At 41.1% G+C, this 16,221-nt stretch overlaps 1 protein-coding gene across 1 annotated transcript; it reads right to left on the minus strand.

Annotated features, from left to right (window-relative positions):
* Positions 1–2,886: 2,886 nt before the first annotated feature.
* LOC311000252 (1-phosphatidylinositol 4,5-bisphosphate phosphodiesterase delta-1-like) lies at positions 2,887–13,961 on the minus strand (the record flags this gene model as incomplete). Its single annotated transcript, XM_083990912.1, has 15 exons — positions 2,887–2,978; positions 3,214–3,363; positions 4,593–4,725; positions 4,835–5,013; positions 6,056–6,172; positions 6,438–6,594; positions 7,184–7,333; positions 7,430–7,582; positions 7,670–7,814; positions 8,624–8,825; positions 9,566–9,794; positions 10,805–10,934; positions 11,116–11,344; positions 13,529–13,687; positions 13,862–13,961. 15 exons carry the CDS (start codon positions 13,959–13,961, stop codon positions 2,887–2,889), a joined length of 2,325 nt encoding a protein of 774 aa, XP_083847038.1.
* Positions 13,962–16,221: the final 2,260 nt, after the last annotated feature.

Raw genomic sequence — 16,221 nt, forward strand, 5'->3', positions numbered from 1 at the left:
TATAATCTTTTTTTTTCACTACTAAAAGCTTATTTGGTTTCCTACAAAACCGCCATAAACAGGACAAATTAAGTGGACAAAAATAAAGTTAAGTGGTGTGGGGCCAAGCTGCACTTTTTGTTCACCTTTTACAGGACATTGAAAACCGGTTAACAAACAGTTGCCTGGTTTCACATTCAGCAAATAAATAGTAAAGGAAGTCTTCATTAAAACTGGTGTTCCTGCTCAGATCAAACAAGCTGACACAATATCAGCAGGGTTCAGCCACTTACCTGTTGCTCCTCTTCTGCATTCTGTTGTCAGATAATGGGGAAAACATTAAGATTATGACTGAATCTCAGTCCATAAATACTACATATCAACTTTCAAGCTACTTTACCCTGCAACAATCCTGATTAAGGGGAGACACTACAGGTGAATAGGGTAAATAACAGATATCACCATGAAACTTCCCAAGTTTGTCACTTACATTAAGACAAATATTTTTTGTATTACAAATTTTGTCAAATTTTATGTTTAAAAATGTAAATGAGGCAATATCTGATGAAATATGCGCTATTTTGCATACATTCCCAGAACCAAAATCTGAAAAATGGATAAAGCTCCTTTCAAAATTCTTGTTTTATTTTGTTGATTAGAGTCAGAGGGGATTTTGGATATCTCTTTTTATCACTTTGTAAATGAGAAGATGCTGTCACCAGCCCTAAAAAAAATCCAATTTTGCCATGTTTTTAGGAATAAAATGTTGTATAAATCAGGCTTTGAATGATATATCAACAATCCCCTCCATATATAACCTTCTGATTATAGACAGGAATAAAACTGGAAGGTTTGGTGTCTCTAAGTGCTGCTGAAGTGGAGATTTCGGGTTCAGAGTCTGAGGAAAAACTCATTTTGAGAAAACGGCCTTTAAAGACTCACAGTAGCATGTTAACTTTTGGTGAATTTAGGAGAAATATACCAACAAAAGAGACAAAATGAAGTAAAATAAAAACCTTAATGTGGATTTTCTATCATTTCTTTTGACTTTTCTGAGAGAATACATGTTAAGGAAGAAAAGTAGCACAAAATCTCAAAATTGATCAGTGCATGAAAAAACAGTGTTTTTGCCTGTAGTGTCTCACCTTAAATAGCCAGGATATCCATACACAAGTTAAAGAAGACTCTGCTTCAACTCTTATCGTAAAATGATTCAGAGGAAGTTGAAACCAACAGATTATTCTATGAATGTGAATCCATATGTTATCATTTTTGAATAAACAAACACCTTATTATTGCATTGTTCATTAAAATGAAAGAAGATTCAGTTCTCCTAATGATCCACTTCAGCTCTGGTGGAGCCTCCTTCCTCTTTCTGTCCACACTACAGCTGCTCTGGAGCTTTACCCATAAGCCAAAGCAGTAATGGTCAGAGCAACTGAAGTACGAACAGAAAGAGGAAGGCAGTAATACAATATGACTAATGTGACTGATGTAGTTATACAGTATAGTATTTTGTGTTCATATATCATCATACTGTTGTCACCAGCAACTGTGGTTTAGTTTTTTTTTTTTTTTACATGTGCCTGTGCAACAGTGTCTGATTGGTTTACAGCAGGGCGACAGTACAACGGTGAGTGAAGTGAACCTGGAGTGTTGTGTGAACAGGTTCAGCGAAATACATTGAGATGTGGTCTCATCTCAGCAAACTAAACTGAAACCAGAGGTGGCCCCAGTTCACTTTGCTTCAAATGGAGCATGTCTGCAACACTGCAGGCTCTTTACACCCTGATAGAAACTGTTTGCACCATTTCAATATGAAGAGCAAATTGACAGAAGAGAAACTCACCCTTTACACACAATTAGTCATACGATCCACTGTTTAAATATAAATGATACATTATGGTAGCTTTTAGAACTGAAGACATGAAGTAAGTAGACATTATTCGAGGCCTGTCCCTCCATTCAATAGTGAGCGAACCCATAAGTAGTTTATATGCAACACCTCCCTGATCTCTCCACTGACACTCTGTTTACCAAGGGTGTGTCCACTCAAAGTTCACTAGGTAACTGTTTACCTCTGTGGAAGAGCTCAAGTAGTTTAACCTCAGACAGGTTCCCTTTGTTGGTGTTTGCATAAAATAAAGAGGTCAGAAAACGTAGCTACTTGGTTTACTTCCTGTGCACTGCAGGCTACTACTGTGTTTACCACCATAATTAGCTAAATGACTCCATTTAATACAGCTTGGTGCTAACATGACTACAGGTGCAAAGCGTGTCCGAGTTTCATTTCAGTGCTGGAAAAAGAGGATGAAGACAGATGTTTGTGTTTAAAATGTTTTATCTTCATCTTCATTATAAAAAGATAAAGAGTCATGATGATGTTACATGTAAAATAATCATACTTGATGACTAAAATTACTGATGAAGACAAAGCACATAGTGTTTATGTTGGCTTATGTTTCTCCAGATTTCATGAAATGGACATTTGAGTAAAAAGATTTAAAAAGACAGTACATCAAGGAGTCAGCGAAGATGAAGATGAAAAAAACAAACAGTGCCATTGCAAACTGAATGTGGTGTAACACTAGTGCAACACATACAAATCAATTAAAACTTGTATGATGATACTCATCAGGAGTATTATAAAGTCTAGTAAACCCAGTGTGTATGTGTAGTATTAGTGTGTTTCTACCCAGCCGTGGTTGCACTTGGAGATTTGTAATTTTAAGCGGCACTGTTGTCCCTTGTGAAGGATGTAGTCTAACTTTTACAGTAGCTGTTTAAACCTCTGGAACGAAGCCAATAAGTTAATCATGAACGTAAGTACACAAAAAAAAAAGAATATAAAATCTAATTAAAAATATGATGGAGGTCCTCGGGGTCCACATGTCAGCCAGCGATGTTTCACTCAGCATCGAGGACCATGACGTGCACAAAGAGCCCGGCTGAGGGGAGGCGATCTCCGTTCTTGTTGAGCAGGGGCACATGTCTGTAGCCTGTGTGGAGACAGAGAGGTTGCAGTCAGTGATGAGAAAAAGGAGAATATGAGGAGCTCTTTGTGCAGCAGTGTGAATCGTGGTCTCTATATTCAGCCTCAGAGGGGAGATAGCCTCTGTTCATTTATAAAGAGTCAAAACAAAGAGCTATCATAGTTTCTGGTCACTGGGGGACAGTGAGAGAAAAAGTGCCTGATAAATATAAGAAATGTCCCAAAACCGGAGCTGAACTCACCCATTTGCAAGCTGTTGAATGGAAGCGTGAACTGGCCAACAAACTCGTTGTCGGACGTCGTGTCATGGTCTTCCACCAGGAAGCGCACCAGTGCCAGATCTGGCACGTATACATCGAACTGGAAGTTTTCATTCCAGGTGGGGTTAAACCCTGAAAACACAACAAGGAGAAATAATCGCTGAGGTTTCATGGTTTGTTCAGCACCATTAATTTCTGATGCGCAGCACATTCCCAAAGTTATTTTGTGATCTTTTAACCTTGCTCTTTCTACTTCAAAGGTTTCCCACATTTCCCAGAATGCACCTTGGAAACCCCCAGAGGGCGTGATTACATCAGGTTTTACGTGTTGAGTGTTGATAGACAAACATGTAGTGCTAACAGAGTGGGACTTTTTTTTTTTTATGCCTTAAAGCAGAAGTAAGCGATCCGGTGGTTTTGGCTAACTTCCTGTCAGCAGATGAAGTTAGCAGTCCCCGCCCTCGTCTCTACGTCACCACATTCACGCGCATCCCTTGGCTGCACACACAGAGAGGACCGCCCCTTTATGCCGCTCTCTCTCCTCATTGGATAAAGGTTGTAGGATACAAGGAAAGTTTTCTCCTCGGCTTACAGCAGAGCAGAGTGACTGACAGACCCGTGTTTCGGACCAAACACTCTATGTAAGTGATTGCTGTCGGAAGATATAACTATTTAAGACTTATATTAACACAAACATTCCGCTTACTTCTGCTTTAACAAAAAGACACATTCTTAACACGTGACACAAAATGTTGTGGCAGCAATGCATTCTGGTCAATCATGGCTTTTAGCCAGAGAAACGCTCTTACGCCCCAAGATAACTCTAAATAATAAAGTTCACCTTCGATCTTAGATAATCACATCACACCATCAGTTTAATATGTCATAGAGGTCCTATGTTTTGGAATGGACTACCTCCTTCGCTAAGATCCATATCTTCCTATTCACTCTTTAAAAAGCAGCTAAAAATACATCTTAACTTTTCTTGAATTTCCCGCTCTCTCCATATCCCACATCCTTACTCTGTCTTTCTATGATTTCAATCTATGATTTTTTTGTACCTTATTTCTATTGTCTCTATTTGTTACTGATAACTTTCTTTATCTCTTCATTTTTTTCCTCATTATGCTCATATAACGTTGATTATGTATGCACTTTATCTCCTTTTTTTTCTCTATGTTTCTTTGTTAGCCATAGAAATTAGTTTTGTTGTAATCTGTGACAGGGGTGGAACTTATGTACAATTCGTTCCCTCCTTGCACCATTGAATATAAATGTGTGCTAAATAAATAAACCTGAGCCTGAAACCTGATAATTAAATAATGACAAACACAATGTAAGTGTTATGAAAGGAGAGGTACCGTTGTTATCAACAGGATTGGTCTCCTTCTCTGCAACATCAGCCGGCACTCCAAACACCTCCACTTTCACCAGTGGGTCCACTATGGAGGACTTCTTCATGTTCACTTTGGGGAGCTGCTGGGCTGATATAACCTGATGGCGGGTGGAGATACATCGTCTTACACAAGATGAACTCTGCTGAACAACAGGACTTTGAACGGGGCGCTGGAGTAATGCCAGCGAGCGTGTTCACAATCCTCACCATGATATGAAGCGTCTTGTGCTTCAGCCAGTCTCCTCGGGTCAGAGTGATGGGGTCAAAGTCCGTGGCAGCGTCTCTCATGTAGGCCGGCTTCAGAAGGTAGCCGCTCTTCCCGTTGACGGTGAATCTGCCCTGGTTCACATCCATGTCTGTGCAGGTCGTCTGGAAGTTCAGCGCCACTGAAAAATAAATGATTGAGATGATGGCGATTTCCTTTGGTTACCGCCTTGTTCACATCAGACTTTACTATACTTCTGGATATGGCAGAGAAGGAGCTACAGAAATTCAAAGAATGGTTTGACTTAAATAAATTATCACTCTATCTCGGTAAAACAAAGTGTAAAATATTTGGAAAAAAGCCCAGAAATTCAAGCAGAAACGTAACAATAAATGATAGAGAAATTGAATTTGTACCTGAAACCAAATTTCTTGGAGCTATCGTTGATGATAAATTAAATTGGAAATCACATGTCAAATCCAAAATGTCAAAATCCATTGCAATTCTCTATAAAGCCCAAGCTTTCCTCTCTCAACACTCACTAATCACTTTATATTATTCAGTAATTGCCCCATATATGACATATTGCATTGAGGTTTGGGGAAACACATACAGAACAAATAAAAATTCTATTTTTTTATTGCAAAAAAAGGCTATAAGAGTCTTGAACATTTTGAAATTCTGGGACTTAGTTGATTACATTACGATACAAACCTTCCTCAAGATATCCAGAATCTGTTTAAAATGAAGGATTCCAGTTCTAACAAAAGAAGACCTCTATTATTTGAGAAACCAAAGACTCGAACTACTGTCAAAAATGACTGACTGACTGAGTTTAACATCTGGAATAACTGTCCAGAAAATATTTAATTATGCTGTACTCTAGACGGCTTTAAAAGACTTTATAAGAACAACATAATTTCTCGTTACAGTATGGAAAATTAAGTGTAATGATTTTGTACTATTTTGGGTTATGTGCTGTGCACTATTCTTTATTTTGTTGTGATCAGAAATTTAAGTGTACTGATTAGTTTCAAATGTCTGTGATCTGATCCTTTTGTATAATAAAAAAGTATAATTTTTGAAGGTAAAAGGGGTAGAGGTATATAAACCTTGGCTTCAACCTACACCCTTTCGGTTATATAAGCTTATATACTGAAATAATTTCATTCATTCATTCACTATTCGATCTGTCATCCCCGGCCTGTGTGAGCAATAGATACCGATCTGGCAGCCGGCGTTCCACAGCGGGACCGGGTTGTAGTTGGAGGAGTCGGTCCTGGTGCCGGCTGGGTAGATGCGGCTCAGCTTGTCCACATTATGGCGGATGTAGGCATTCGCTGTTAGAGAGCACATCAAACACAAGATGGAGTCACTCACTGTCTTCATGCAGAAGGTGACACCACAAGGTACAGAACATGTGAGTCTGAGCGTCTCCATCATGAGGACATTGAGAGGTAACAGGATATGTCGACACAGGACGAGTTGAAGTAAAGACAGAGAAGCTGACGTGAGAGAGAGATGGTTTCACAGAGTATCCTTAAGAAAGGAAATTAAATCTCAACACTGAAACACATAATGAATTCAGCCCGGTGTCTTCCTCACCAGACTCCTCTGCCAGCTCCTCGGCCTTCCCCTCCTTGAAGGAGGACATCTCATAGAAGCTCAGGTTTGTTTTGGCGTCCTCGAAGCCGTGGAAGTGGACGCTCTTACAGTAGACCACCATGTCTGACAGCTCCTTCGCTAGTTTCAGCTTCTTTTTCTGCACATTCAATAAAATATAAATGGTGTAAATAAAAATGAATCTTGAATCTTGTCAATACTCCTTGATCTGACTCCCACTAGGGATACCACGATTACTTGTTTCCACAATTAATCGTGGTATCAAACGCCACAATTAATTAATCGTAAAGATTCCTGAATACCATTACTTTCCAAAAAAGATGATGTTGGAACCATATCGGCAGATGTGCGCAAAAATAAAGGAAAATGCACGGATACATTGTGACGTAACGCAACATAACGTAACATTGAATTGGTAGGAATTTAAATGGTAGCGTGTCATTTTAAATGTTTTAAAAACAAAACAAAAAACGATTAAAATAAACGTAAACATTTGGTATAGATAACAATTTATGACCTGTATATTTCAAACATTTCCCCTGGGGGATTAATAATTGGTCCTATATTAATAGATACTTATATTATTTTGACTATATTTGATTTTACACATTCATAGTGTTGTGAAATTAATGAATGCATAATAATCGTGATAATCGTAGTACCATGATTACTTCTCTGACAATAATCGTACCAGGAAAATGTATAATCGTGACATCCTTAACTCCCACCTTTTGCTCTCCCTCCTTCTGTTCGCTCTCATCATTTGACTCCTCCTCCTCCGTCACGTCCGTCTCCTCAGCCGCTGCTGCCTCCGATGCAAAGCTGGCCTCCAGTTTGTTCAGCCTCTTTCCTTTGATCACGAACTTCCCCTTTAATTCCTAGAAGTATAAACAGGTGTGGAAGCGTGAGTCACTACAGTCTTTCATCAAACACAAAAAATAACAATCCACCTGTAGATAAGAGTGAAAACCGACCTCAGGAGACGGGAAGCCCGTGGGCATCCCCTCCCCCAGGGGGGTGGTGACGAGTGCGCTGCCCAGGATGGAGCTCATGTGTTGGGCCATGACTTTCTGCTGCTCCACGCTGCAGTGGTTCTCCAGGGAGAGGATCACAGGGTAGTCGGACATCTGGGTGTGACACAGAGGAGAAGGGTTTTGCTGGAATCGATACAATAACACACTGGATGTGACTGGATACTTCATTGTTACACACACCTTAAACGCATAGTCCTTGATGGCTTGGATCACGTCTTTGAAGAGGATCTTAGAGGTGAGTGTGTAGCCGTGGTAAATCACTGGCTCATCATCCGATCCATCCCAGCAGTCCAGCTCTACACAGCGGCAGCCCTTCAGCAGAGCCCTGAGAGAGTCAACATTTACATTAACACATACTCTAAAATTCCATTACTGGAACAACATGTATCAACCAGAACAAATATAAAATTCAACAAAGTACCATGTAATACAATTTTATCATTATGTTAAAGAGATAGTTCAACATTTTGGCAAATTGGCCCATTGCCATAATCCCTATAGTCATAGCAGTAAATTCGTAACCTTCAAATGTCGGTGCAAGCTGTTTTTAGAACGGCGGAGCAGAGCCGTGAGCTGCTCAGAGCTACGCTACGGAGGCTGGTGGGATTTCTTGGTTTCCCTCATCAAACTCATCAAATACACAATCCAACAACTCCAAAACGCTCTGGTGGACAAGTTGTGACCTGCACATTCACCAGATAATAACGGAATGTTACACAGCAGAGTTGTTTTTGAGGCAAATTCATGCAAAACCGCTGGCAAGCAGTCTCTTTACGGCTCGGCATTTACCTCTAAAACAACTCTGTCTCATAGCATTCTGTTATTATCTCATAGCGTGGTGAATCTGCAGGTCACAACTTGTCCACCAGAGCGTTGTGGAGTTGTTGGATTGTGTATTTGATGAGTTTGATGAGGGACACCAAGAAATCCCAATAGCCTCTGTAGCGTAGCTCTGAGCAGCTCACGGCTCTGCTCCGCCGTTCTAAATATAGCTTGCACCGATAATTAAAGGTAACAAACCTACTCCTAAGACTATAGGGATTATGGCAATGGGCCAATTTGCCAAAATGTTGAACTATCCCTTTAAAGCTGCAGCAGCTGAAATACTTTGAGACTTTGGGGACGGATTCTCACTTGATATAAGCCTCCGTGCTGCTGGGCCCTTTGAGCTGGTCCTCCATGAGGTATGTGTTGTGTGAGGAGGAGATGAAGTAGTGGTTGAGAGGCTGGCTCATGTCCTGGTGCAGCTCCCTGTGATCTGAATTCAGGACCAAGGCCTCTTGATGGTGCAGGTACCTGAGGAAGCCGTCTTTGGACAGCAGCTTCTTCTGCTTGACTGAAAGTACACAGGAGCAACAGAGCTCATGAGACAGTGGCGCATTAGAGCAACAGCAACCTGGAAATCAGTTTTAATAAATGGAAAAAGTGTGTAGAAGCAACATAGTTATATGTTGTATGTTGTACAACAGGCTCAGCAAACTACAGTAAATTAGTTGTACATGTGAGGCTCATTTATGCAAAACAGTCATGTAATGTATCACTTATTCCCATGAGCACCAACATCACTGAAAGAATGGCTAACACTGCAAACTGCACGTTAAGTTTTATCTTGTAGGTTGGCATTAATAGGCTGTAGCTGCTGTGTGGAAGGTCTGTCTCAGTGTTTATCTTCCCAGCATGCAGTCTGCTAACACTGTGGATGTGTCACTACGAGTTATTCCTTACAGCCAATTTCACAGTAGGAAGTAACACATTATCACTTTTTGTTTTGTCTACACTGACAATCTACAATTACTCACATTTTATGAATACATAGAAGTAGAGGAATTATTGTTTTGTGGTTTGGATCACATGGCATCCATCAACTATGACCCCTTGTTAAAGGGATAGTAGCATTTTTTTAAAGTGGGGTTGTATGATCTCCAGATAGCCCCTAAGTACTTCCAATGTACTTGATTCCAATGGGTTGTTCTTTAACATTACCTGTGAATCAGGTCCTGATTAAAGACGACCACACTCTCTGGAGCACCAACAACCCAAAACAAAAAATGTGTAACTCCAGACAAAGACACTGACCATTTTCGTCCGGCTCATTGATCTCGATGATCTTGTGTGCGTCTGCCAGTGAAGCTTTCTCTCTCTGCTCTTTCATCAGGAACTCCACCAGATTTTCAGGACTCATGAAGCCGGTGGTTTTCGCGTACTCTCCATAGATCACCTCGATCTCCTCCCGATGGGTCAACAGGTCGTACAGATGTTCGATCTCCGCTCCATTCAGGTATCCAGAGTTTGATTTGTCACATTGCTGTAGGATTGAAGTGTAACATGATGGTTAGTCGATAATTTACCTTTTTTCATTTAATTTGATTTATTTGTTTATTTGTAACGGGACTCTGTGTATTCATGAACATACAATATGTAAATACACCAGATTTAGCTCTTCAACCAAATGTACTCAGTTAATATTGATTAATAGACTTGACTACTGTAACGGTCTTCTGACTGGTCTCCCCTAAAAAAGTATCAAACAGCTGCAGCTCGAGTTTTAACCAGAACAAAGAGATCAGATCACATCACCCCAGTTCTTAAGACCTTACATTGGCTCCAGTCAGCTACAGAATAGATTTTAAAGTTCTGCTACTGGTTTACAAATCACTGAATGGTTTAGGTCCAGAATATATGAATGACATGTTAGTAGAGTATAAACCCAGTAGAGCTCTGAGATCAGCCTGAACTGAAATCAGCCACAACTGTCAGCACTTTTAAATCCAGGTTAAAAACATTTCTCTTTTCATGTGCTTATGACTGAGCTCTTTTTAAGAACTTTTAACTTCATCTATTTTCTTCTTACTTTTTTCTTCTTCTTTGCTCTTACTTTTAACGCTATATTTAATGTTTGTTTTATGCTGTTCTTTTTAAATGTTTTGTCTTTATATTAAGCACATTGAGTTGTCTTGTTATGAAATGTGCTATATAAATAAAGATGCCTTGCCTTGCCTTGCCAGCCTAATATTGATACTGCAAGGTGACTGTCTTGTTAATGTTAAGGGGGATGAAAGTGAATTCTTTTTCCATCATAATTTAATTTTTCTTAAAATATGGAAACTCAGATCAAAGATCTTTTCAGTCCTCTTTTAAATCTAAATTTCAATCAAATCATTATGCAAGAGAACTGTATGTAATTGACAGATCATTTTGTAACATGATAGGTGAGAAGCCTGAAAACCTAATTTGATGTTTAAATCGAAACTTAAATGTGCAGCAGTGTTTCTTCCCTGTTCATCTACAACTACATGAAAAAGCTGAGGGCATCACCTTGAAGAGCATTTCTGCGTATTCATCATCCACATCAATGTTGATCAGACGGAGGAAGTTCTTGACCTCCGACTGACTCAGCTTGTCGTCTTTGTTCTTGTCTGCTTTCCTCAGGCAGCTCAGGATCCAACTGAGAAGTTTTTAATGTAAGGAATTGATCATATATGGATTTCCAGACACTCATTATATCATACTATAATCATTGTAATGGCTGTGGCCTGATATCAAACACATCAGGGTGTGCAGCGGGTGTGGCAGGATTTCATGAGGTCATGTTCACAGAAGGACTTTTACTGCCATGACAAGGATACTGCTCTGTCTTCTGCTGGGAGCTGAGGTTGTTTAGTCTGGAGATCATCTTCTCCAGGCTGCCGACCCACTGCCGGGCCTCCTCCTCGGAGCTGGCGATCAGGTCCAGGTTCTTGCGGCGGCCCTTGAACATAATGGAGAAGCAGCGGCCCTCCACCTGCTCCTCTGTGTACTTCCTCAGCCCATCAGACTGGCGTCCCAGCCTCACCGCTGAGATATCGTCAAGTGAGACTGGAGATGGGAGAAAGAACTGAAGGTTATAGGACACATAGGGGCAAGATGAGCCACTTTTTATATTCAGGATCACTACACCAAGACAATTGTAGTTTTCTTGCTAACTAACTTATCTGCATATATTTCAGGATGTTGTGCATCCCCAACAAACAGAATGAGTGTAAACATAGCCTAACTGTTTTTAAAATATAGCATGGGGTAAGTTGAGCATAGGAGGTTGATTCACCCTCCTCCTTTCCTTCCATCCATCTCCCACCTCCCCCTTTACTTAAAGGGACAGTTCACCCAAAATTTAAATTTCACTCATTATCTACTCACCCTCGTGTCGACTAAGAGCTGTGAGAATTTTCAGAGTCCTCCGTTCCTTCTCTGATTTACGGGGGGGTCCGTGTAGTCCGGACAGTATTTGTCCATATAATGGTTGTGAATGGATACCAACTTTCTTCGTCCAAAAAGACACACCAAAAAACATCCAAATACCTCCATACTGCTCGTCTGTAATGTCCCTCTTGTATTGAAGCCCCGACATGAGAAATTGTTCCGAAAAAAATAAAATAAGTCTATATTTTAAGCTTGTTTGTAGCGGAAGCTCCCAGTGTCTCAGTTCACTGCTCTTCCTGTGTCCGTGCAAATCGGACGCTTAAAATGTAGACTTATTTTATTTTTTTCGGAACAATTTCTCATGTCGGGGCTTCAATACAAGAACGACATTACAGACGAGCAGTATGGAGGTATTTGGATGTTTTTTGGTGTGTCTTTTTGGACGAAGAAAGTTGGTATCCATTCACAACCATTATATGGACAAATACTGCTGCACGGACCCCCCGTAACTCAGAGAAGGAACGGAGGACTCTGAAAATTCTCACAGCTCTTAGTTGACATGAGGGTGAGTAGATAATGAGTGAAATTTCAATTTTGGGTGAACTACCCCTTTAATATTCCACCTGTCCAGGTTGCAGGCTAATACAAACTGCTGGGACTTCCTGCTGAGACCAACTCACTGAGGTTTGGGGAGTTTTGCAATTTTGTCGCATCTTGGGAAGAATCCCTCATTTTTCTCTTTGGAAGTAAACTTGGCCTCACCATAAACAACTTTACCTACTTACTGTAATCATAAACATCCAGAACCTTGAATTAATAATTAGGACATATACAGACAAAATACAATCATAGGTGTATAGGGCAGGTGGCTCAACTTACCCCACAGCTACCATATTAAGCTAAAATGGTGCAGTTTCATGCTAGGTTTACTACCTTATAATGTAGTTCAAAGATACCACAACTCATGTATAAAACAAATTTATAATTACCTTTTTTGGTCTAAACACAATTATCATGAAACTTACGATAGACAGAATTCATTTTCGAGAGTGAAAAATGTTTTTTTGGACATATGTCAAACCACTTTACCAATGTGGTTCTTACCTTCACAGACTCCATGAAATGATGCCTTCTTCCTAAATGTTTGGTCACATGCCCAATTTTTGTTATGGTTTCCTAGAAACAAGGGGTGGCTCAACTTACCCCGTTCTCCCCTACATTGATTTAATGAAGAAAGCCTAATTCCCCTATGGACTGATGAAGTGTGTCTGGTTTTGCTGCTTTTAGTATCTTGGGGGCATCACTGGCCAGCCTGCTTGGTAAACATGAGCCTTGTGTTTGCATTTAACTGACGTTTTGTTACAGGTTTCTAGGAACTGAACTTATCTCTTAAGTCACTAATGTGCAGAGGTCTTGGATGCAACTTTATGGGTTGCATGTTATCACTCATAGCTAAAAGCAATAAAGACATCAACATAATCCAATTATCAGACAATACTTCATGGGAACAGTTTATGGGTGTGATCCAAGCAGAGAATATAACCCGAGCTATTTCATCCCACTCCCCCGCACACTATAAAAAAAATCACTATCTACAAACACACCCACAAAACATATCTCTGCTATCACAACCGACCCAGTTGTGTCTGATAACACAACGTCTGCCATAGAGGTGATATTGTAGAGCTGTATGATCACTGTGGGTTTGAAAGTAGATCAGATGTCTGAACTAAGCTGGATGTTTTTAGAGACTAGTGTGTGTGAGAGACATTCGCCCACCACAACACTAGACAGATGTGTGTGCAAGAGCTTTTTTTGTGGTGGATCTCACACACATGTGGATGCTGGGACAGCACTCACAGGTCTGGTTTCTCTTGAAGGTTTTCTTGGATTCATGCCACACGGTCTTGCAGTCCTCCTGGAGTCTGAAGTAGCGGGTCTTCTTCCAGGATGGGGACCGGACCTTGAGAAGGTCTCCTCCCTGCAGGAGGAACTGCAGATCCAGATCCCCTTCCAGGCCTGCATGGGGAAACCAGGGAGTAGAGAAACATTTAAAAGAGAGCACACTTACTTTGTGTAGTGGTAGCCTACTGTGCTGGCTGAATCCAAGCTGAGATCTAGTACAATTTCACAGCAAAGTCTGAACCGCAGTCTGACCCCGGATAACCCCACGGTCCCAGATCTGCTGCCTACCTAGGAGCTTCGCGTTCATTTGTATCGCCTTCTTGTTTCTGGCATTGCGACGTATTTCCTCAGATCTGCTGATTTCTGGTTGTCTTTTGAGGCAGCTCATGGTGCGTTCAGGACCCAGGAGCAGAGACGCTCTCGGACTGTTGTCAAGGCGCGGTGTATGAGAGGGAGGGCGTGTCAAAGTACACTTCTCGTTTCTGTCAGGAGCCCTACGTCGGTCAGCTGACTCCACTTTACTCAACATGTGCAGTGCAACTGTGCACGCAGCTGGAGGAGGGCTGCTTGAAAACCTCTGGCATGTAGGCCTAGCTACCTACGTATAAAGTCACTTCATGAGGTAGGCTACTCGAGGAAAAACGAGTTCAACAATTGGGAAAGCGGAAAACAGCATTTTTGAAAACACAAAAAGGCCTCGGACTACTCAGTTTTTTTTTTTTGGCCTTTGAATTAACTACACAGTAAAGCTAACACAATTACCTCACTTAATGTGCTAGTCGGCTAACAGCTGGCTAACTTAGCTAATTGTTAAATATGAGATTGTACAGGATTAGTTTACAGACTGTAACGTTGTCTCACAATCAGAGCAGCCTAGGCTACTGTGCACATTTAAATTGTACAGAAATGTGAAGATAATTGACTCCATTTACTTCATATAACCTGGGGAAAGTCATGTAACCACAACAGACAATACCTTGAATCTAGAAATGTAAGATAAATAGCTGATATTGAAGACTTGAGGCCATTGAGTGTTTGTTATCGAGCTCCATCTAGTGTTTGTAACGCGACACTGCTACGTGCTGTGATTTAAATGAACCAGGTTTACTTTTTTTTTTTTTTTTTTTTTCAATTTATCCTAGGGTGTCGGCGGGCAGGTAAAGAGCTGAGAAAGTTCGGTAGGATTTGTTGCCTCTCAGGAAACGTTGCGTGCAGTGGAGTTTACCTTTCTTGCCAGTAACCCAGAGGAGGCAGCGCAGGTTTTGTTTGGCAGCGCGTTAGCGTGTGGTAAGGTGAAACTGGGCTGGATGGGGCCACACCTTTTGGCAGACTATAAACAACTCAAACTCTATAGGTCCTATTATCCAGCACATTCTGCTCGATAGCTTAGCCCTATAGAAGTAAGTATTTAAATATAGTTAAATGTAGAAAAAACGAGTAAAGGCCACTCTGCTCCAATCAACCAATTTGCTCACCTGTGGCTCAAGAACCAGCCAGTGAATTGTTAATTTGCATGTTAATTTGCACAATCAAACAAAAGTTAAAATAAAAAAAAAGTCCATAGCCTACAAGATGTGACCTACCGTTTTTTTTCTTCTCCATCCCATTTGTTTCCATCCTCTCTGAATATGTCGTCTCTCGTTTGTATACGTAGTCAGGTTGTGTTTTTCCTTGTTTACCTTGATGCGCCGTTTCACCTGAAGCTGCTCCTTCTTTCCATGAGCGCCAACACACAGGAAAACTTGGGTGTAGGGTTGTGGAGTCGAGTGCGAGGACAAGCCAGCAAAGGCTGCGACACAAGTGGGTTTCTCCTGGCTGATCTGAATGGTGTCAGCACTTCTGCAGGCTCCAACACCGGTTTGACAAGCCTGGCATACAAGCTGCGCTGCTGATGTCACAACAGGGTAGGTAGGTTACACCATAGGCTACCACCTTTTGCCACAAGCCATAGGTCTAAATTACCTTATTTTTTTTAGGCTCAATATGCAGCATTTAAAGCATGCCACATTCATAGCTGGTCACCTTGGTACGCTCAAACCAGAATAAAATATGCTGCTTTAAACCATGCCCCTTATAATCCTGTTGTCTGTACACAAGACTTTTCACAAAGGAAACTCTAGATGTGAAGAAGAAAAAAAAAAACAGGGAGGGGACGATCACCTGAAAAGCACACAAGCCTCAAGAGACTGTAGGTTTCACAATTAGGATAATGTAGCTACAGTGTGGAAATTTCCAATCTCCACAGGTCTAGGGTCAGCAACCTCTTTGGTAGCTTTATTTCATGTGGACACCTGTTCCTCTATTGATCAAGTCATGTAAACAACAAAATGAATAGCAGAGTTGGCTGGCTGCCAGTCCACATAGTTGACAGTGAGTTTGAGAATATTGGTTAGATTGAATGGAGAAGATGAAGTGTTTTCATTTCCTTTTCATGTGCAGCTCAGCCTTGGCAGGATAATAGCACTGCAATCACTGGGGCGCTGGGGCTCCTGTGGCTCTCAGCACTTCCCTTTCAGACCTGGCTTACCCTCAGCGCACTGTCAGCATCAGGATGAGTGAGCTTTAATGCAGCATCAGGGGCAGAGCTTCCTGGCAAGGGTGGACCACGTACAAAATCCATGAAGTTCAGGCAAACAGGCAGAGAAACA

This window comes from Trachurus trachurus (genome assembly GCF_905171665.1).
Source record: "Trachurus trachurus genome assembly, chromosome: 17".
NCBI lineage: Eukaryota > Metazoa > Chordata > Actinopteri > Carangiformes > Carangidae > Trachurus > Trachurus trachurus.